Genomic DNA, 23,572 nt, shown 5'->3' with positions numbered 1-23,572 from the left:
ATTTTGAGACCTACTCACACATACACAGAAACCACAGACAAGGAAACTCTCACAAAGGATAGTAATGCCTGTATAAACTCGAGGCCTTGTAAAAATCCTTAACACCTTCTAATTACAAGTGCAAACACACACACAAGATCCTCTGTAACAGCAGGATAAAGTCACCACACTCTCAATGACTACCTGGCTGTGCAGCTGCCTTACTGATAGTGCCTTTGAAATTAATGAATCTAGGCACTTAATACTCCACTATGCACAACAAAGATACAGTTCAGTGTGTAACAGAGAATGGCATTATTGCTGAACAGAACACCTGGTACAGCACAGCTATTCTTCTACAAGATTTTATAACTATGTGCAGAAGAGTTTAAAATGAGAGAGTTCATTTTCATTTTAAAGCAGTGTACCTAATGACATACTCAACATTATACTCTTGCCTGGGAATCTTGGAAAGCTTTCTGTGCCACATTTGTAATTCCCTCAAATTCCACCGTGCTCATACAACAGCCACTCTCTTGCAGACAAAAAGACCAAGAGTGCAGTTCCTTACATTTCTGTTAATAATCTTATCTGAAGTCATGGTTGAGCATACATGTGAAATGACAGAAAATGAGGTACTACCACATGTCACAGAATATGACACAAACAAAAAAGAATTTTCCCAAACAAGCTGCAATGAAAGTGACACTGAAAACTGCTATAGAGTTCATTAGGAAATCCTCTTTTACACTACAGTACCTACCAGTTGAGAACTCTGATTTGACTGTACCACCTTAACCTGAGGAGGCTGCACTGTATTTGATACAGAGACTGTGCAAATGTTGTTTGGTTGCCTTATTCCTATTGTCTGCGTCGTGACAACAGAGGAGATGCTTCCCGAGGCAGACTGAGGTATGACTTGAGAGAGCTTGGTCTGTTGGAGTGACTGCTGAGACGGCTGTCCTTGCAAAACCAAATGCTGACTATTCAGTAAAGATTGTCTCAGTGCAGGTAGACTTTTCTAAAACAGAAGAAAGTTTATGAAACATCAAACTTAGCAGATTGACAAAAAGCATTTTGAAATTTGCTGTAAACATAATAAACTGCCTGTTCATCAAACAGAACTACGATTGAACATTTATTGCAAGAGAAAGTTCAGTTTTTAATAAGCTTTCAGTTTGGATTTAGCAAACCTGTAGATTTTCATGTGCCCTTAATTCCACTGTAGCAGAAAAATCACACTTCTTCTCAAGACTATCTAGAACTTGTAGCTTAGGTCTTTGGAAAGGCAAGAAATGGAAGAAGAAAAGGCAGAACCATGGAACAACCCTATTCCCAGCAAGCTGCACCAATTTACTCCTCCTAACACACCTCCAGTACCTACAACCAAATGATTTCCCTCTTGGTGCCCTACAGCAGCAGCTGTTTATTGTATTATTTCTGAAGTAATGTGAGTGGATTAGAGAAGTGTACTACTGTAAGCCCCATGTTCATACCATTTCAAGGAAAACATACTTCTAAATGCTGTACTGTACCTTCATGAACAAACTTTCTACTTCTTAAGTGGCAGAAGTGTTCCTTTGAAGTGCTCCCTCAGGCAGCTGCAGAACGCAACAGTGTTTAACCCAAGCTACAGCTCCTTCTAAACTTCTAACATTGATTTAAAAACTTAATGCCTCTTGCCCAGAAAGGACTTCAAAGAGAGGAAATAAATCAAAACTTATCATGATGCTAGAAGTAAAAGCCACAAACAAGTGTTAATGATAACTTGACAAAACAGGGGCAGAAGTTCTGGAGCAAAGTTGCAGGGAAAGAAGAGAGAGAAAATCTGCCCTAAACATAGAAGTTTTGAATGAGACCAAAAATACTTTTAAAATCATATTTGTAGTTTTGTTGGGACTTACACATGCTTTTTAGGTTTGGATATAATTCTGTATATGGAAGTTACTGTAGCTAATTTACAGAACCAATTAACAGTTAAATTTACCCCCACATACACTAACTTAGGACCCCGCATTAAGTCCATTTGCTATCATATCAGAAATTCTGCTGTTGATTAGTTCCAGATTAGAAGCAGAATCATCTGAACAACACTTTATCCGGTTCAATTCTTCATAATATAAATCATTGTTACATGGGGATTGAAAGTTATCAATGGCCCAAACATAGATTAGGAAAACAGTATGGAAACAACTTATTAAATTACCTGAAGCATTCTCTAAAAATAACTTGGGACTCTTTGAAATGTGAATGTTTTTCTTCTTCACAAAAAATTATCTACTACCACAGAAAAGTGTATTTATTCTAAAAGTAAAGGATCACTGCAGAATAGCCAAGGGATGGTTTCCAAACTAGGGAGTAACTGCTTTTTATTTTTTAATCTAATGACTACAACGGTCTAGATCGGGGCCACTTGAGCTGGGAACTCCTGGATGACAAATCTATTTCTGTAAAACTCAGCCAAGGTCCCAAACACAGGAGGTGTCCCGTCCTGTGGGAATTGCCTATTTCTCAGCACTGTCCCAGGCTGTTGGAGCAGCTCAGGGCCCCTCCAGCTGAGAGCAGCACCTGCCTGGCCTGACACAGGTGCAGCCTGCACAGCGCTTCCAGCCAGGAAGAGCTGGGCAGAAATGGGCAGCATTCAGAAGTGAAGGAAGGGTAGTCCTGGGCCAGTGAAGATAACACTAGTTAAAAAGGATATTTTAAGACTTAATGTAATGAAATTTTGCTCTGAAATAAATTTATCCAAACAATATTCACATTACCTTAAGGAAAGGTACAAGATATGGCTGAGGAGATGATTTGAGTTCTGTTTGAAGGCGGCCTGTAAATTCCTCTGGATCAATCTTTGCATCCTTCAGGGGGAAGAAAAAAAAAAGCATCAACATCTCAGTTCAGTTGTTTGGTTGCCTCTTTCCCAGCTACTATACACACATATCTGTCTAGCTCAATAGACTGCCACATCAAAAAATTTCAGAGCTGAAGTCCCTTAACTCCCCTCTAAGGTCCTTCTCCCAAGCACTAATTCAAACATGTAACATGCCACTCAAAATGCAGAGAATTCCCTCGGGGAAGCATAGCTTCAGACAAAACAAGGCCCCAGAAACACACAAGTCTCTTTTGGGACTCCACTCTCTTGCTAACATTTACATTGTGATTTCTTTTTTTAAAATTAAAAGAAAACAACAACAGGTTGTTGGCATAACCTTAAAAACATGAAATTTGTCAGCCTTTGTAATAATTCCAAAACCAATCCTGATGGTACAATTAAACTTGTAGAATCCATATGTATAAAAATGTATATGTAAAGCATGGCCACACATAAAAAGCATGCTTATAAGTAGATATAACATCTTCTCCTCTATGAATCTGTATGTATACTCACAAAATACACACTTATATCAAATACATAATCAGTCATTTATTTTGTAGCAATTCAAGAGAATTCTAACTTGGGTGCATTTTATGAGACTTCTAAAGTATCATTAGTTACAAGTTCAGGTTGTAATAAAAAAATTAATTAGCCTTCCTGACTGATACAGAACAAGAGAAAAACCAAACCGAAGAAGTTTCAATAAATATATTTACTATAGATGTGTGTAGGTACTTTGTTTAAAATACTGTTAAGTAGTTACCTTTACTTATTTAGTCTTTTCAGGTGGGTAAAAGTTAAAACAAGTTTTCACTGGAATCATTGAATATGATTGTTAAACAGCTCACACTTGAAAATGGCCTTAGGCTGGTCTAAAATATACAGATTTCTCTGGCAATGAATTCAAAGAAATGTATAGCAACTACGTTTAAATCCAAGCTTTTCATCGACTACATTACATTTCTTTTAAGAAGCTTGACTCTTCCCAGCTCAGTCTGCAGCTCATTTACACAATTCCCTGCAGCCTCTGCTGCACTGGAGACTGCAGCCGTTTCTGGCCAGAGCACTCTAACACAGCTCTGCCTCTGGAAACCCCCGCGCCACTAAGGCTCCCTGCAGGGGCACCTGAACAGCTGAAAATCAGCAGCTCAGAAGAATACTTTTCCTTCAGTCCTAGAAACTCTAACCCATGTTGTGAAGGGACTGTATCTACAGCCATTTGTGGTGGTTCCAGCTGTGGGTTTCTCTGGGTCTGGATTGAAGGCACTTGAGACAGTAATTAGTGTTCAGACTCAAGTGTTTATTATTTCTTATCAGTAAAAGAGTCACTGTTGTGAGTTTGGCAGCTTCTCATTAGAAGGCACAAAATGGCCAACAATCTCTTTTAAGACTAAACTGTCCAATTAAGAACTGACACCCAGATTATTTTCCCTTTTAGCCCAATAACTGATCCCACAGAGCCCACAATGGGGACTTTTCTGCCCGATTACAAAATGCCACCCAGACCCATGGAGAAGGAGGAAGAAGCAGCATGAAGAAGAAACCCAGGATGACACCCTGTGCCCTCCAGCTTGCTTCCACCCACAACATACTAAAAATCCCAAAACCTAAATTTCTCCCCAAGTGAGACACCTACACTACTCTCTATAATCTATTTCACACTTTTGTGGATTCCAGTCTATCTTGAAGTCTGGGAAACTTTCTCCATGAGTGAGGGTCAAAATCAGTGCTCCCCTGGGGGTCAGGGCACCCCAGAGCAGACAGAGAAATATTCCCAGTGCCCTGGGCTTCCACAGTCGTTCTGTGCTTCATAAATTAAGAACTTCTTGTTTCAGAGAATAACAGGGTTTGGAGGAAAAAAAAACTTAACAAATCCTCAAGGAAAAATCCCATATTTTACTAAGGAAAAAACCAAAGTATTACTCATCAAAACAAGACTGGCTTTGATAACTGCCTACTAAATACTTTCCTTCATTTCCCCTTTCAAAAACCAAGAGAAAGTCTGCCTTTAACAGATTTTTAAATATATATAACATAACAGAATACTGCATTTTGATGAAGCCAAACCCCTTTCATTACAGCCAAAAGAATTGTTAATATCAAAGCAATAGTTTTCAGCATCCATAAATAAGAAGTTTAATAGAGAACTGACAAAATCAATGGTAACTAAATATTTACCAACAAATCTTGAACCAGAGCTTTCACATTGCGGGACGTTTCAGGAGATGGTGAATTATGAGAAGCAAGTTTTATAAGAGTAGCTAAAAAGTTTTTACATTTTTTCACATTCTCTTGCATTTCCTGAAAAAACCAAAGAAAACAACTATTAGTTTCATGCTATTTTTTCATCACAATCAATGCATGCTCTGACCACTACAAATAAGGAAAATTATGATTTTTTTCTAATTCAGGCCATATATGAAATATGTTTTGCTATTACTGCTTGTTACCTGAGATTTTCTTATCTTCTTTAGGTAACTGAACATCATAGCTCACAAATAACAACAAAAAAATCAATGAAAGAAATGTATTTTATATTTTATAGTCTGCTTTGGTACAAATAACCTTAAACATGAGAAATAACACAACAAATTGCTGGAGATGAATTCCCCTTTGAGATGCCCAACAGACAAGGTACAAACGTTCCCCAAGCTCTCTTAATTTGTTAAATTATTGATTCAGTATGGTTTTGTACAAAGCAGCTACAGCAGTAAAATCAAATCAGAAAGAAGTCTTCAAACATCATGATATCCGATCTTTTTTTCATTAGTAGTAAAACAAGCCATTATTTTCACATGGCATAGTTGCTCCAAGAAACAGAAACATCACACTTCAGTGTAACCATAGTTTCGAGGCCCAGCAACAGGACAGTCCATAGACTGAAGGCCTGACTGTTCTGGCTGCAGGAACAGAGCTGTCCTTCCACTAGTGCCACATACACGGCAGGTGGGGACAGCTGACCACAAGTGTTCTCTCTCCCTCTCAGCATCTGTATCCCATTTGGCTGAAACCAGGGCAAGGGTTCTCCCGTTTGCAAGCATTTGTCCCATCAGGGGATACACGCTTGCCTAAAGAAAAAGCTCTTCCTGCTCCTGAGTCCACCCGAGGAGCTCCTAAGGCACTAAGAAAACAATGTTTCCACTATTGGCACACTCGCCTGCGACACCACGGTGGTTCCAGGCACAGGAGAGCTGGGGATGACCAGGGGCTGTGCTGGCACGGGCGCTGCCGTGTGAGGGGGCAGCGGCAGCCGAGGCTGCCCCGAGCCCTGGGCGCCGCTGATCGCTGCGGGCTGCTGCGAGGCTGAAGGGCCAGCCGCCACCGTCGTCTTGAACAAATTTGGAGCGCTCGTCGTAGCTACTGATACCTATTAATATTTTATATTACAAATACATTAATTTTCACTTTCAAAAAAAAAAAAAGAAAATCATAGAACGGTTTGGGTTGGGAAGGATCTTAAAGCTCATCCAGTTCCACCATCCCAGGTTGCTCCAAACCCCATCCCAAGCTGGCCTCGGGCACTGCCAGGGATCCCGGGGCAGCCACAGCTGCTCGGAGCCTCCCCACCCTCCCAGGGATCCTCCATGCATCCATCCCGGATGTCCCCTCCCTGCCCAGAGCCCAGGCAGTGTCCCCAGCCCCTGACCGTGGTGTGGGACAGCACAGCCCCTCCTGGCAGCGTGGCTGTGGCGCTGGCGGGCGCCGCCGTCGATGGCACCACCTTGGCTGGCACCGGGAGGCCCAGGCGGACGCTGGAGGTGGCCACAGACGTTGGCTGCTGACAAAGGAAAAACGAGCATTTTACTTTTTTTTCTCCTTAGTAAACTTGATCTCCAAGGCTTTTTAATAATAGTGATTGCAAGAATAATCATTATTAATACTGAAAAAAAAAAATCAAACCTACTAATGTGCTTTTATACATATATTCACAAATACTGGAAAAATCAGCTTTCTCATGTTCAATGACAGCTCTGCAGTACTTCTCTTGAAAGCTATTACTCATACAGCTATATGAAAAAGATTAGAAAAAACAAATGTGACCTGCAAAAAAATTGATGCAACATTGATGCATCAACTCAGTTGTAATATTTACATGTCAGTATTCATCAATATGTGAGTTTATCATTGCCAGTAACACATACTGGTCCTCTTGGTATTTATGGGCTTGCTGTAGTGCTTTTTATTTATGAAAAGTAATATGGACAGAAAATTTAGAAAGCAGAAAAATATTCTTAAAATAATTTCAGATTGGAGTATATAGAAATTAACTTGCAGAGAAACGAAATCTAAGCACTGGGAGAGCCTTTGTCCTAGAACACAGACTCTGTACCCAGACAGCAACTGCAATATGAAGTGCAGACAAAGGAAAATGACTGACTTACAGCCTTTCAGTCAGTAGTACACTCTATAGCTCAGGAAATTTATCTTATTTAGCAATCATATTACTCATGTTGTGATCTACTTTCATTGCAAGACTGAAATCTCTTGCTGTCTTACAAAAGGACAAGATTTTAGGAATTAAAAATGTCTCCAGAGAAGTTACTTAATTCTGCAGGAATGTAAATACCATTATAAACGAAATGCATCACACAATATGGCAATTATGACAAAATGAGAACCACACACTACTAAAAATAGAGGCCACACTGGTGTCTTGTAACTTGCATTTATTAAGATTTGCATTCGCACACTTGAAAAAGACAAAATTTTTAAGTGGATAGAGTAATAAATCATGGCTGATGTTGCTTCCCACAAGATAAAACTAGTTTTCCTTGATTTAAGTTTTAATTCATATGTCTCTAAAATTCATATTTTATAAAGAACTGTTTATTTTAGATTCATACATTGTCTATTAAACTTACATAAAATACTTCTCCAAAGAACATCTAGTGTCTAAAATATCTCCAAAAGGAAAAGAAGCCCAGGCAGGCATTCAAAGCCCCAAGGATTCCTTACAAATCAGTCCAGCAACATCATCTACTGGATATCAATCTTCTGTACTTGGGGAAAAAAAGGAGGAAAGAAAACAAATCAAATAAATCTACCTGACATCTGAACAAACCCCTTTTTTTGTCTGTATAGCTTTCAAGATTTTTAAAATCTTGACTAGGGATGCCTTCCATCCTGAGATAGCCTAGAGACAACAAACAGCATCATCACGAAGAGGCAGAATTATCTGGTTTTTTGTAAAAAGGACCACATAAAGCTTCTCCTGTTTTAAACACCCTACACCTCCTTTCCTTACTATAAAAATGAACAAGTGTTTTAAAATACAGGTTGAATGAAATTATATCTACCTGATGAGTGCTGCGTTTGAAATATAAATATTGTGTATCCTGTTCACTTGCTTATAATCAGCTTCCAGCCTAAGAACGTAGCATGCCTGTGATATCTGCCCCCTTATCAGTGCGGGCTTCCAGAAGTGAGGATTTAGGAAAAAAGCAGATAACCACGGGCACTTCTGGCAGCTACTACCTTCTGGCAAGAGCTGCAGCCAGAAATCCACAAACACAAAGTGAGGCTGCGAGCTAGAGGATTTTTCTCAGCTAATAAATGCCCATTACTCATCACAGGAACATATTCGAAAATAAAACTGCAAATAATTAAAATATAAATTTTCCCTATTATAACGCCCAACTAAGAATGTATTCCCATGTGCCAGACCTCAGCAGCAAACTGTGAAACTTGAAAACTAAATTCACCCTTGGTTTCAAAAATCAATAGTGACAAAAGTCTTTAATAGAAAATGGCACTAAAGTGCTGGATCTGAAGAAATCCCTCACCACCAGAGAACTGCAAACAAAGTAATGCAATGGCTTATTAATGTGGATCCAAAATTTAGAAGGGTTAAAAAGGTAAGTCTGAAATGAAGGGATGAGAAACATAACAAGAAACTAGCCTGAAGAAATTCTTAGACATCATGGAAATGATCTTCAAGTGACTGCTGCAAGTTGCCAGAAGATACTCAAAGGATTCCCAACATGAACGCTTTGAGAACTGATAAAAATTATTTAGAAAGAAAAAGCTGTGTTTTCTATGATGGAAACTTGCAAACAGATCTCATGAGAAATACGTCAAAAAGAAAACAAAAATGATCAACATTATATTAACAAAAAATCATAACCCAGTTTGTCAAGTTCCTGTCGGAAGAATCTAAAAGAATTCATGGTGTTCCTTGAGGAAAAGCTGCTGAGGTTTGGTAGGATGCTACTAAATTCTGAAATCACCAGTAGAGTTCAAAAGAAATACATTTTCAAATATAACTGTTATTTTTTTATTAGATAAATCAGGTTTTCATATTCCCTAAATAGAGGGAATAACACTGAAGAGCCCTTTGCCCTGTACTCAGACACTGAGAGGCAGGAAGCCAGACCACGACTGAGCACAGTCAATAGCTGCTGCTGCTGCCCACGGGGACACTGGAGGCTGCATCTGCACACACTCCTGAGCTGCTCTGTCCACACAGCCCAGGGGAAAGGAGGATCTCAGCAGGGACAGCCTGGGAGCGGGGGTCCCAAGGCTTGTTCTGCCTGCCCAAGTCACACAGGTAACACAAGTGACTCTGACTGCAAGGTGCAACAAGTCACTTCCACTTAGGCACTCAGAGCACATGGGAATTGTTCACAGTTTTTATTTGCCATTATCCTACTCTGATTTGATTGGTAATGAATTCATTCCCCCAGCCAAGCCTGTTTTGCTGTGTCAGTAACTGGTGAGGAATCTCTATCCTGACTCACAAGACTTTCCTTACATTTTCTCTCCTCATACAGCTGAGGAGGGCAGGGACAGAGAGGCTCTGGTGGGTACCTGGTGTCCAGCCAGGGTCAATTACCACATAATTTTTCAGTAACTAACTCATACAACCTTTCCTCCAGGCACGGCTGTAGCCTGAACTGCTATTAATCCATTCAATGTTCCCCATCAGCAAACTCTGCTTCCCAGGACTGAAACTTCTGAAGAGTTCATGCAGAAACTCCACAAGCTGAATGACTGCCTCTCAGCTCCTCTGACTCCAGTTCACATGAACAGCCACTTCAATGTCAGATGAAGAGAAATTTTTTTATCAGATTTGATTTTTTTTCAGCCTAGTCAAAATACAGCAAAACTGACCCAAAGTATTATCCTTTTAAAAGCCTAACGTTTGCACACAGTTACAGAAAATTACTGGAAACGGCACCTCTAACAGGCCAGACAGCAGAGGCAGAACCTTCACTGCCACCACAGTGCCACTGAGTGGAGCATCAGAACCCAAAGCAGGGAGATGCTGCTCTGCTCCCCACGTGCACAATGTCCCTTTGGGATAACAGGGCAGGAAAACACTGGGAGCAGTTACACAGGACAGGCAGAGGAGTTTGGGGCCACAAGAGAAAACCCTAAGAAACCAGGGGTTCTAAGTCCAAAACCCCTACTGCTGAAGCAAATACTTATCAAAGCACTGTCTCATGCTCTGGTCAAGCGGCTGGTCCTCCTACAATCACTAGGGTTCATCCAAAATATCTGGTGAATAAAACCAGCTGGATTTTGTCACTTCAGTTGGATCCTACTCCTGCCTCCAGTTCTTAGTGCTGCCTGCAAATACAGACAATCCATTGCAATCAATACTCTTATGTATCACATCATACTCTTATTGTATTAAATCAGTGTCTTTACGAGTGCCCAACTTGAAACGTGGAGTTTGTGACCAGGAGTGGCCGTGGCTGCAACTGAAGGCAATGAAGTCAAACTGAACACAACAAATTAAGCAGCATTTCTCATTCCATATTTAAAATAGAGACAATTAGGCTCCATTTCCTACTTACAAAAGGAGGTTAGTAATCCCCTTAACTGCATTGTTGAGGAAGTTGTTACAGGGATAAGCTTCACAAAAAAACCTGCTCGGTTATTAATTCCCACTGCAGAGCGGGGCAACAAGTAAGCCTGAAGCAACCCAGTGGAAACAGTGGAAAAAATGTTATACAAATCTTCATTAATTAGGACTGTCCAGCCTACACACTGTAAAAATTAAAAATAACAGTAGTATGTGGTCATGCACATGGCAGCCACTGTGCCAGTGCTCAGGAACCTCCTTTATAGCACTTGCTAAGCTTTGCATGTTTAAAGTTACAGCCTTACTAACATTTGAGTGTTTCCTAAGTTTTAGAGCTATGTCAATGCTACAGTATGGAGCATTGCAAAATGTAAACAGTATCATTTGTAGTACTAAAAACCTATTGTCTGCTTAATACAGAAAATCACTCACTGTGAAGGAAAAGAAGGAAAACAGTTTTGTGGTTAAAGCACAGTAAGGACCACACATTTCTTACTCTCTCTGACCTCCCAACCCACCTGCCCTACTACCACAAATGTATTCCCCAGAACACTGCAAAGAAGCCCAAAAACCATCAATACAAAAGAAATAGCACGGAATAGTTTATCTGATTATAATGGCAGTGGGGGCACCTTAGCAACCACAAAAATTTATCTGTCTGCTTAAAATTTCTGAGAAGAGTAAAAACAAGCATTTGTTGGAAAAGCAGAAAGAATGTGAAAACAGAAAGGAAAACAAGAGTCAATAATAATAAGTGAGAAAAAAATACCAAAGCTGCCATAAAAATATAAACAATGTTGAAAACCCAGGCATAAGTGTATTACCAGACCAATCTCAGATTTGTATTACCAGACCAATCTCAGATTTGTATTACCAGACCAATCTCAGATTTAGCAAGAACAGCAGCTTGGGAACCATCAGCCAGGCTCAGACTGCCCTCAGCACCAAGGCAAGGCACAGCCTGAGCTGTTGCTGCTGCTCAGAGCGTGTTCCACAGCAAAAACAAGGCACAGCCAGAGCAGGGGATGCAGCGCCTGGCACACCCTCCAAACACTTGGGGTTTTTCATTTGAAAAACAGATGGCAACGTGAAACTTAGCAGAAAGTGAGTATTGAAAGACAGAAAACAAAGCAGTAAACTTTATAAAATAAAATTCCAACTCATACAGTAGAAGTTAGAAAAATGCCTAAAGCAAGACAAAAGGAAGCTAGAAAAAAAGTGTAATTTTCTTAAAAAAATGTATGTATCAGGCTGTTTAGACAACGAAAACCAAACACTAAACCATCACACTTCACACATAACCACCTTTTTGATCACTAAAAATATACAAAAACTTAATAATGGAAAACACAATTTGAATCAAAACGTGAAACAAAAACATTCGTAAATTGACTCTGATGTCAAATCCACTTTCAGCAGCAGTCCCGTGAAAACTCCAATATACACTCCTTCACCTGCTTTCAAGTTCCAATAACAGGTATTCCAAAATAAAATATTGTGGGCTAGGCTAACATTGGTCTTTCCTGTATGATATTCACTTAATATTCTTAGTTTACAGCAGTACTTTAATTTTGTCAGTAACATAAAATAATTGCAACTAAAAATAATTTGAAATAAGCAACTTTTTTTTGCTATTTGTTTATGAAGGTAAGCTCATCTGGGTATTAAAATAATGAAAGCCAGTAAAAAAACACATCCAAGGTGTGAAAGGCCATAAAGTGTACAAATGAAAAATGCAGATAAACAAAAGAAACACAGCAAAGGAAAACTAGATGGCAGCACCTCCCTATTTTTCACAATCTTACAAGTCGAAAATTCAAAACAAGATATGGAGGCAAAAATTTAATGCAATCTAATAACCAGTTTTAGAAGACTTCTGCATTTTATTTATTATCTCTGAAGAATATAGTAGAGCAAGCAAACCCACACTGTTTAAGCTGCTCATAGTGCAAGAATCCAGAGCAGAATTCTTCTAAGATCAATTTAAGTTCCAACCAATTATGACTTGTTTCCTAAAAATCCTGTATCTTAACTAATATTCTGAAGCTGATTAAATTCTGGAAACATTAAAAATGTATTAATATTCAACTAAAATGAATGTCAACCAAAAAGTAAAAGGAAACTAAAATCCCACTGAGAAAATAGTTAAATTAAATTATGCACAGCTAATTTAAAAGCATCCAAATCATGTTTTTCAAAATATGCACATTATTACTTTCACAGTACAACAAACTTGCACTTTTTAATGCATCCAAAGATTATTTTAATACTCAGATAAGACTATTTCCATGTAAACCCTGAGATACCAATTTAAAAAAACAAACAAGCCTCTTGTAACTACACTGATATGAAAAATACTTTTAATATACCTGAGTATTTTGCAATTTTTCTCTAAACAAAACAAAACACTGGACAAAAACTGCAGCTAAGAGTAAGTAATATCACAGAATTGTGGATTCATTTAGGTTGGGAAAAGATCTCAAAGGTCAATGAGTCCAACCATTAACATTACCATTACAATCCTATGCAATCTTATCATTTGAACTAAATTAAAACTGTTATTTGGTACAATTGCACTTACTCATGTTTTCCTTGAATATTTTAAAGAAACCAGGAACACTGGAAATGGAAAAGATCATTAAAATATCAAATCCATCTCTCAGTGACCACTGTCTGCACTGCTGCTCCTGCCAGGCTCTGATTCCCTGGATGTGTTTCAGTGCTCCTGTGTGCTGCAGACACCATCCATGCTCCTGGGACACCTGTCCAAGCCCAGCACCCCGAGCTCAGCCTCACACTGACCCAGCCAAGAGCCTCCCTACAACGCACGTGCTTATCCCCATTTGCCAGTTTTCCAGAATCCCACCAAGAATGGAAACAGATTTTATTCATGCTTTACACAGCAGCAATTAGGAGGAGCATAACTAAATGTCTAGTCAAAGATTAGCCCACCTAAGAGTCAAGAAGAACCCAAGTCTTCCTTTCAAAATGGATTTGTCTCTCTTCTCCCAGAATCTAACACAAAAGTGTACCCAAAGCTGTACATCTGCCTCTACTCCTGAAAGCTGCAAAAAACAACAAAAAGACACTCTGAACAGCAGAAGTCAAACAACTTAAATAGCAAATCCAAGCAATGAAAGAATAAGAAACATCAGATTTAAGTGTGCTGTGCAACTCAATCGTGTGTCGAGTGCCCAGCTGAATCACTCCTCATGGAAGGACTGGAACCCACTGCACACCCACAGGACACAGCAACCTGGGATCAACAGGAAGTTATGGATCTCAGTCTTTCTGAACTCTTGTCTTTGGCACTGCAATCCAAACACCTTCTTTTAAACTTGGGAAGGGAAGAGGGGTGGCTCTATCGATTCCCCACAAGGGTAAGTACTGCTGTATACAGATATTTCACTTCTGAACCCTCAACAGCAGAACAGGCAAGGACAGAGCCACGGTGTTTAAGGAAAGCCTTTCCTTCAGCCCTTACACAAATTCCTCAGGGAAACACACTGCACTTTCCTTGTCTCAGCAGCTTCCATTGTTCCCAGAGAAAGAGGGCTCCTTCCTCACATACTGTCCTGGATACCAGCCCAGCTGCTGAAGTTAGAGGAATTTTCAGGGAAAACCTGGTTCATTTTCCTCCAAAATACCTGTGAGCAAATGATAGCCCTGGGTATGGAAAGAAAAATCCTGCTGTACCCAGGCTGCAGAAGGGGTTTAGAATGTGAACAGCTCTGTATGTACTGACCAAGATGATCTTATTTCAGAACATTTAAAACATTGCCTTATTTTCCCCTCCTTTTTTGAGAGTGGAGAAATTACACAGTTGTCAAGGGGAGAGAACCAAAGAGCTTTCAAATTTAGATGAACACTTGGGAGTTTTTCAAACACTCCTTCTTCTAGTTTTAAAAAAAGTAATTCCAAATCCATTTTATGTTCTCCACTTAGCACTCTCAACACTTCTTAATGAGTTGCCAAAAGTAACTGCCAGCTTTTACAATTTCTTTGGCATTTAATATCCTGTATTTTATATCTAGCTGTATAGCTCACAACAGACTTTCTCACCACAATAATTATTTAAAGTGTATAAACAAATGAACTCTGAAAACAACCACTTAGCTGAGTAACTTGTGACACCTGACACAGGCTAAATCAGGACAATCTGCAGAGCAGTAACCCTAATACCCATAAAGTATGAAGGCCATGTCTTTTTCTGATACATTCTTCATAAGATATTATTTCCTAGAATCCTTAAGGCAGACTGCAAGTTTCCACTCATGCTGACTTTCCACATAGGTAAAAGGGTAAAATGCAAACTCAGGGACTAAAATACAATGCTAAGCTCTACAAAATGTAAGCATTCTGCATTTTAATCCAAATAAAACTATCTTAAAATAACCAAATAAAGATACAGTAATCAAGTTGAGCTCTATACAGTAAAATACCAACCATCCCACTAATATCAGAAAGAAAGGTTAAAACTTCATAGCCTGGCATGTTCATCCATCTCACAAAACACTTTGCAGGATTCAGGCAGTAAATGTTTATATTCTGTCTTGAGCTAATGGCATGAGAATTTTCTTGTGTTTCAGTCACAGTGGACACCATTGACTCTTGAACATTCATACTCTATACACATAGAAACCTAACACATTATTTTTGATTAATTTTAAACTTCTTCTGGAAATTTTAATTCGCTGAATTCAGCTTTCTGACCACCAGAAAGAAATCCTGAAAGAAAACAGCTTAATTAAAAACTCCCTGAATTTCCTTTATTTTAAAACTTGATCCTTGAATCAGTTGGTCATTATAATGACTACTCAAACAAATAACTGACGTTTCTAAAACCTTAGCATAATATTTATCATTGAACCTTTCATCTGGAAAACCAATGAAGAGTCTCTGGTTTTAAACCATCCACCTAATCAAATAAAAGTCTCGTGTCTAGTTCTCATTAGATGTACCTTTACAATCTATATCTTTACAATCTTGTTTAAAGAGGCTGTCAACCACAATTTTTAAAGAACACTCTAAGGTCAAACATATATAAAACATAAGCATGAAACATAAGCACGTCACAATGAAAGAAGACTCTGAAGATCAAATGCAGAGTCAGGGAAGTTCAATGTAAATTTCCCAAGGGTAATATTAATTATTTCTTAACCCTGTTAATTACAACAAATACAGAAATGCTGCAGTACAGTTTGGACAGCTACCACTTAGATTTTCAAAGGAGATGAATCCTGACAAGCTACAATACCATTATTCTAATCCTCCTACACTAAAATAATCCAACTTTTGCATCTTGCAAGATACTGATCATTCCTAAGGCCTTGCTGGCTTCCTCTATTGTGAGCCAGTGTGTCAGCACCAGGTAGTGCAAAGGAACATCTACAGTGCAGTGGGTATTCATCTGGGCAGAACCCTGCACAAAAACAAGCACAACTTTTTAATACCTGAACCTCTCCAGATTGCAGCTGACTCTACAAACACCTGAACATGCACTATCCTCATGGGTTTATTTTTATATAAATCCATCAGGTAGGATTATACCCCTTCTGCAACATTAACTGCTTCATACAAGTAGAGAACAGCTGCCTGAGACCAACATGATCTACATTTCCTGTGCACTCATCTTAAGGCTGACTGTGGGATCCAAACCCCAGACTGAGCCCAGAGCCAAGCAGGGGGGTCTACATTTCTGCACACTTTCTTCCATGTGCAGTAAAGCTTATTCCTCAGAAATCTTCAAATTACAAACAATGTGTTCATATCTGTTATGAATGCTTCCATGTTGAATTTTAATCCACTATTAATTAATACTGGCCACATGAAAACTAATAGTACAGAAGAAAAATAGCTAAAACTAGCAGACTTGGATCTCATTCTTGGTACAGTCCCACCACACACCTCTTCTGCATTTACACTGTGCACTTGTCTCAGGAGCCATTGCTAGAACATCTGCTTGTAGTAATTACCAAAGAAGTGACTGCACTTATTTGCAAAGAAAGGCCCCAACAACCAAAGACAGATGTACAAATTCAGGAATTGGCTGCAATTTTGTTGTCATCAAACCAGTAAAAAAAAAAGAAAAAAAATCTGTAAATGAACACAGGCTTATCTCTGTGTTTATTTTTCCTGGAATACATTTCTCTTTGAAGGTTTCTACAAGTCTTATTCTTTCAGATACCACAAATTTAAACATTATATGGCTGCCTTTTCTGCAAAGAGTTCTTTAACAAATTTCATCCAATACTGCACTTACCTCTCTTTTGAGAGCATGAAGTTTTTCCAAGTGTTTCCAGGCTTTCATTTATGTCTTTCCTGACACTGAGCTACAATCTTCCCAGGTATACTCACTTCTAAAACTTACATTCTAGTTGGCTACCCTGTGGTTTATAGACTGCCTCGTGTTTCTATTTTCAATTCTCCAAATTTATTCCAGCTTACTTCTTGTCTGAAATGTCTATTATTGTTTTCAGTTTTGAATTAAACTTAAAAATCTTTTAGACTACAAATATGATGCGATAAAAACTACAGACTATAAATATGGTGTGACACATAAAGCATATAAAGGGAAAGTAATCAAATTATAAATACTGGGAAATATCTGTTGAACTTATTTCAAGCAACTTCTACAACATCTAAAAAGTTGTAAATGTACCTTTTTCATCTTTCCACATAGAATTACTTATCTCTTCTGCAAACATACACCTTAGGCAAAACTACCTTAAACTCTGCCTCTTCTTGCTATGGCACAGCAGTCCTGTACTAAGATCCAAAGGTGTTTGCCTCCACATCTTAGTAAAATAGCTCAGTTCTAGCCCTAAATGGCTCAAAGCTAAATGGCCTCTCTACAAACTTTTAAATCAATGCAGGCTTCAAAGAAATTTAAAAAAAAAGCAAGCAAAAAAACCCCACAAAAACAAAACACCAAAACCAAACGAAAAAACACAAGACCACCCCACATTCACCCTAGAAAATAAATTAGCTCCAAGTTCAAATCAACACATTCCACTGATGAATTTGAGACAGGAAAGCACTCTATCCTATCAATCCCTAGAAAAAGGGAAATGTACTCACAACACAGGAAAAACTTTCAGTGTAGACAGATCACACCCAGAAAAAAATTAGAAGAATCAAATCTTTCTTTTGAATAAAGTATATTTAAAGAGTTATTTTAAATTTATTGCAAATCCTTGGATAGAATGTGATTGGCTTTCTCTTTTCTAATGTCCAGTGAAATTAACTATCCTGGGATTCAGCATGCTGGGATATCCCAGTGCCTCTGATTCAGAGCAGCAAGGGACGCTTATTAAACCAGTGATACACAGTCCAGACTAAGACTGAGCTTTGCAGCCTCCAATCATCTCTTAGTCTGAACACAGTCTTAAGAGACTCTAAAGCAGATTTTTTCCTTAAATAAAAGAAAAATCCTAGGCCCCATAAAATAAACGACATTTGAATAAGTATTTCTTGTTTTCACAACAAAAAAGGGAGGAAAGCACAGTCCCAGAAACATACGAAGTAATAATGTGTAAGACAATGCACCAAAATCAAGCCAGACATACCTGAGCTGTTGACAGGCGGAAAACAGGGCCAGCTGTGGGCACAGAAAGCCTGGGTGACATGTTGGCAGGACCCTGTCCCTGTGTCTGCACCTGGGCCTGCATCTGAGCCTGTGCCAGAGCCTGCTGGGGCACCATCACGAGCTGCCCGGCGTCCGTGCGCACCAGGACCATCCCTAGGGAGGGCAAGAGCAGTCACTGCAGCAAATGACAGCAAGGATAACACGTACACAACTGTCTAACCACAGGATGCACGGTAAAGGTCATGTATGGCACCCTACACCTGCCCTAGAGTGCATCTCTTTCTGATTCTCGGGTAACACGAGATTTCATTTCAAAGAAGAAAGGGAGGCCCCACTAGCAGACCCAATTCAGTTTGGAATTTAAACAACTGCAGTTTATGGAAAGCAGTGATGAAAAAAGCAGCCATTGGAGTGTTTGGGGGACAGTGATTTCTAGCAGTCTAGTCAGGGTCAGGAGAACAAAATTAGAAAGAAATACTCATTAAAAGTAAACTCTAAGGACAACGCAGCTGCTGGGAACACAACTGAGTACATGCATACCAGGGACAAAGTGCCAAGAGCTTTACTAAACAACAGCTATGGGGACATGCAAATATTGGCCAGACACACTTCTGAGCACACAACATCTGAGATTTACTTAACCCTGAGCATTAGCAGATTAATCTATTTGGTACCCACCATCACCACTTTGGGAGGCACCCACTACCTGTGGTTTAAACACCAACAGCAAACACTGCTAGGCCCAGAGAATCAACACAGCTCCTCAGCACACAACCACACGGGGCAGAAACTTTAGAAAATTGGCAAGTGTTTTCTAACACTTTCCAGAAGTAAATGATAATTTTCTCAGATTATTTTCTTGTAAAACACCTCATAAATAGAGGCCTTCTAAACAACAGAGCCATTGCCATCAAAGTTTTGTAGTCAGCAGGTCAGAAAAAGGGAGACAATGGCTAAGTTGGTCTATGGGTCCTGGAGTTTCACACATTCCAGGTCACTGCAAAGCATGTAATGTTCTTCTCATAGCTCTCTCAGAACTAAAAAGTACTCCAGACAGACTATTAAAAAGAATTTTCAAGTTAGTTCCAGAATACATTTTAATAACTTAACCTACATAGGATACAACAGGTTAAATAACCAGAAAAACATCTTGTCTGCAACTACTAGAGAACCAAAAACTAAAAACCTATGAGGTCACTTTCAATCTGCTGATAACAGGGTCAGTAGACACTGTTTCTACAACCTACCTCTATGTGCAAATTGCTTCCTACAGTTTTTTTAACTTTTCAGAGGAAAATGAAGAAGGTAAAATCTTATATCCAAGTCTAAAGGTAACAGCTTACATCCAATTTTAATTGTTAACTTCTCAGTTACACCTTGCTAAAGGGACACAGTTTGTACAATACCCTGAGGACAAAGAAATTCAAACACTATTATAACAGATTTCAGAACCCTACAGCAAGAACATCTTTCAGTCTGACATGGAAAAACCAAATCCCAATTGTGGGACACGTGAGAGAACTGCAGCACACGTAAAAGCCCTCACTCCCAGAGCTGGGTGCTCCCAGCCAACCTTTCCTGCTACAAACACAAACAGAAGGCAAATTTCTGCCACTATAAACTAAAGACTCATGGAAATCAAAGTTTAAGGTAACAGGCATACAGAGCTACAGCAAGGACCACATCCAAAAGCCATAATAACAACTCTCTTTCAAAGCCAAGAGTAATTTAAATAGAAAGTTGAAAGAAACTCATTAAAAACTCATCTAAAAGGTAACTTTTAAGGTCCATTAGCCATTTAAGTACCAAGCTTCACAGTTTACATTTGCAGAAAATCCTGCAAGCAGATGATGTATTTGGTATGTGCCATTCCAAACCATCTGGACACCCGAATATGCCAACTGGCCAAACGGGTTATCACTTCTGCCATCACGACCGTGAGCCTTATATAAAAATCCTCATAGGATAATGCCTCCCACACATTAAAAAAGGCATGTTCTATTTGCATTACACAGATTCACAGGTGTGTTTTTAATTTATCTTCCCATTTTCTAAACCTAATTCTGAATAGAGAAAAACTGAGTGGAAATGACAAATGAATTGAAACACGTGCCATACAGTCTCAACCAAAGCTGCAGACACAATTACTACTATAAATGAATAAATGCTCATGTGTTAACATTATATTTTAATTCAGTTTGGAGGACTACAAATTCCTGTTACTGAGCAGCTGGTGCAAGTTAGAAGCCAGTTAAATGATGAGATTAATTTTACCTTCCTGTCAGTCACATAAAAATGAAATACACAATTTAGGAGCATTATCTGCTAAAATAACCTGTTCTCAAAATCTGATTCTAAATTTCTGTTTTATATAGAAGTTTGCTATATGGGAGGTTCAGATTAATTATAAATGATCCACCAAGTTAAAAACTCAAAAAAAAATTGTATTTTCTGAATAATTTCCTTTTAGAACATATTATCTTCATATTTATGCAAATTTAATGGATTTCCAACTATCTTGTAATAAAACAAATTTGAATTAAAACTTTCTGGTGTATTATTTCCATAACATTTTCTAAATCCTAGATCAGACTGTTTCCAAGGCTCAGTTTTCCCCTCTTCTGTTTGAAAGTAACAGATCGAAGTATTGACACAATGAACTTCAGAAACTGTGTGCAAAGTTACAACGCACACAGCTATCATCTGCAGAGAGCCATCTTCAGCAGATTAACAAAGGGAGGCAAAGGCTAAAGGCACACAGTCTGAGCAGCAATTTATCTGTTTCAAGTTAGTTGGGTCTTCATGAAACCACCAAGATTTGTGTGTTTGGAGCATCAGATTCTGGAGGATTCTTCATAAACAAGGGCCAAATACACAACTACTAAAAACCCACCCAGAAACAAACAACTACACCATAACATTGCTGCTCTACTTAGCTAATAAATATCAAATATCTCAAGAAATAAGTTGGAAGAACTCAGTTATTTCAGACTACATCAATAGGTCCACATCTTAACATGCTACTTATATTAACAGGAAAAAAAAATTAGCTTAAATGCTAAATCAGCTCCTAAATCAAGAAGACATGAAGATACCCAAGTTTTTGCAACATGAAAATCTAAGTAGGGGACCACAGTACCCTTCAGATGAAACAATATACAGGCTAAGATTAGGAATCATGAGGATGAAGGGATGCCGGTTTGGTTAGCTGGCAACCTTGCTGAACTTAAATTTTTAGCAATTAAAGTTAAGAAACTTAGAGGAGTACAAAGAGGACATAATTGCTTCAGAGTTGGAAATAAAATCTGGTGATATGTAGACTACCCTCACACAACGACATTATCACAGTTACTGAAATTATAAATTTCAGATTACACACATTTAACACCTGGCTCACAGCAGAAACCATTCTCTCAAGCAGAAAAACTTTTCAGAACTATCAAGTGAAAACCAAAAGTCCTTTAAAACACATAAAAAGTTATCCTTAGCGTCCACTCCGGCTCTCCAGTTTTTTTATCCGCTGTCCAACTACACCATCACAGGTTAACTCACCGTGATTGCCGCTCTCCCCAGGACAGAAACAGTAACTCACCCAACAACAGCTGCAATTACTCTGCATTAGCCGTACCAGTTACACCCTAATTAGCGGCAGCCGGTTCGTCAGACGGTGCCCTCAGACAGGTGCCTCTTCTTTGGTTTCCAGCACGTCGAGCAGCGGGGACAAAGCAGCTTTGGGGGAAAGGAAAGCCCTGGGCCAAGAGCAGAAGGTTAGAGCGAGCGGCGATGCCGGGAGCGCAGCGCAGCACTTACCGGGCGGGATGGTGAAGCCGGGCGGCAGCTGGATGGTGGTCTGCGGCGGCGGCCGCACGATCAGCTGCGGGGCCACGATCCGGGGGGCAGCGCCCAGCGCCGGCCGCGGCGACACGGCCTGGGGGGCGGCGGGCAGGGCAGCGCCCGCCTTGGCGGTGACCGCGGGCTTGGGCGCGGCGGGGGCCGCGGGGGCCGGCGGTGCCGAGCCCGGGGCCGGCGGTGCGGGGCTGGCGGAGGCGCCGAGCGCGGCGGCCGCGGGCAGCGCGCCCGGCGCGGGCTGGGGCTGCGCGGCGGCGGCCCCGCCGTGCCCGCTGACGGGCGGCACCGCGGCCGCCCGGGCCCCCGCGCCCTCTCCGTTGGGCGCCGCCTGGCCGGGGCGCGGCGCGGGGGCAGCGGCGGCGCCCTCGGCCGCTGCCGCCGCTCCGCCGCCCCCCGCGGCCCCGGGCGCGCCGTCGGCGGCGGGCGGGCTGGGGCCGGGGCCGGGGCTCCCCGCGTCCCGCGCGGCGGCGGCTGCAGCGGCCACATGGTTGTTGACAGGCTGGGCAGGGGCGGCGGGCTGCGGCGGGGCGGGAGCGGCGGGGCTGCCGCCGCCGGGAGCCGCTCCATGTGATTGCTGCACACTACTACTGTTTACACTCGCTCCCCTCCCCGCCGCTGCTGCCGCCGCCGCCGGGGGAGACGGGGACGGGAGAGGCCCCTGGGCGGGGGCTCGGCTCCCCGCGCTGCCGGGGCGCCCCGCCGCCTCCCCTGCCCCGGGCGCGGGTGGGGGCGCGGGGCGGCCGTGCTGCTGCCGGCCGGGGCTGCTGCCCCCCGCCAGGCTCCCCTGCTGCGGCTGCTGGGACGGGGCGGAGGTCCTGGGCGCGGGCGGCTCGGCGGGGCCGCGGCCGCCGGCCAGCTGCGATTCCAGGGATCCCACCAGGTCGCTGAGCGCCTTCTCGTCCACCTCCTCGGAGAAGAGCAGCATCTCCTCCAGTGGGTCCGACGCGCCCGCCGCCATCTTGCGCTGAGCTGGGAGCCGGCGGCGCCGTGCGCATGCGCGGGGCTCTGCCGCGCGCGGGGCACCATGGGAGGGGCCGCCACCTCCGCCCCGCCCCGGGGCGGCACCGGGACCGCCCGGGCGGGAGCGCGCGCGGCACCGGCACCGGGACCGCCCGGGCGTTCCAGCGGGTGAGGCCGCCCAAGGAGAGGGCGGCGATGCCCCTGGGGAAGCCGCGGCAGTGGGTGCAGAGGGGTGCCGTTGGGACGGACTCGGGTGTGGAGCAGCCTCCCTGTCACGGCTGTCCGCAGGGCCCGGCGCTGCCGCGTCCCGATGAGGCGGTGGCGGTCAGCGGCTCCCTTCCCGTCCCGTTCCGCCAGAAGAAGCGAGCGAACCGCCCCGGCTGTCCCAAAGCGGGGCTGTGCGGCGGGACGGGCTGTCCCAAAGCGGGGATGTGCGGCGGGACGGGCTGTCCCAAAGCGGGGACGGGCTGTCCCAAAGCGGGGCCGTGCGGCGGGACGGGCCGTCCCAAAGCCGAAG

The 23,572-nt window shown here is 41.7% G+C and overlaps 1 protein-coding gene across 1 annotated transcript in view; it reads right to left on the bottom strand.

The window, feature by feature from the left end:
* The window catches only part of LOC119705444 (transcription initiation factor TFIID subunit 4-like), a 146,858-nt gene extending 123,729 nt beyond the window's left edge, over positions 1-23,129 (bottom strand). Inside the window, exons 1-7 of the mRNA XM_038147873.1 lie at positions 22,057-23,129; positions 18,227-18,399; positions 6,498-6,629; positions 6,009-6,218; positions 5,030-5,152; positions 2,745-2,834; positions 743-1,000 (exon numbers count right to left, since the gene is read on the bottom strand). Of these exons, the coding sequence (XP_038003801.1) occupies positions 743-1,000; positions 2,745-2,834; positions 5,030-5,152; positions 6,009-6,218; positions 6,498-6,629; positions 18,227-18,399; positions 22,057-23,053 (1,983 nt within the window). The 5' untranslated portion in view covers positions 23,054-23,129. The remainder of the gene's footprint in view (positions 1-742; positions 1,001-2,744; positions 2,835-5,029; positions 5,153-6,008; positions 6,219-6,497; positions 6,630-18,226; positions 18,400-22,056) is intronic.
* Positions 23,130-23,572: the final 443 nt, after the last annotated feature.

The sequence above is a fragment of the Motacilla alba genome, chromosome 11 (genome assembly GCF_015832195.1).
Source record: "Motacilla alba alba isolate MOTALB_02 chromosome 11, Motacilla_alba_V1.0_pri, whole genome shotgun sequence".
Classification (NCBI taxonomy): Eukaryota; Metazoa; Chordata; class Aves; order Passeriformes; family Motacillidae; genus Motacilla; species Motacilla alba.
This window is presented reverse-complemented; position numbering and strand designations above follow the sequence as displayed.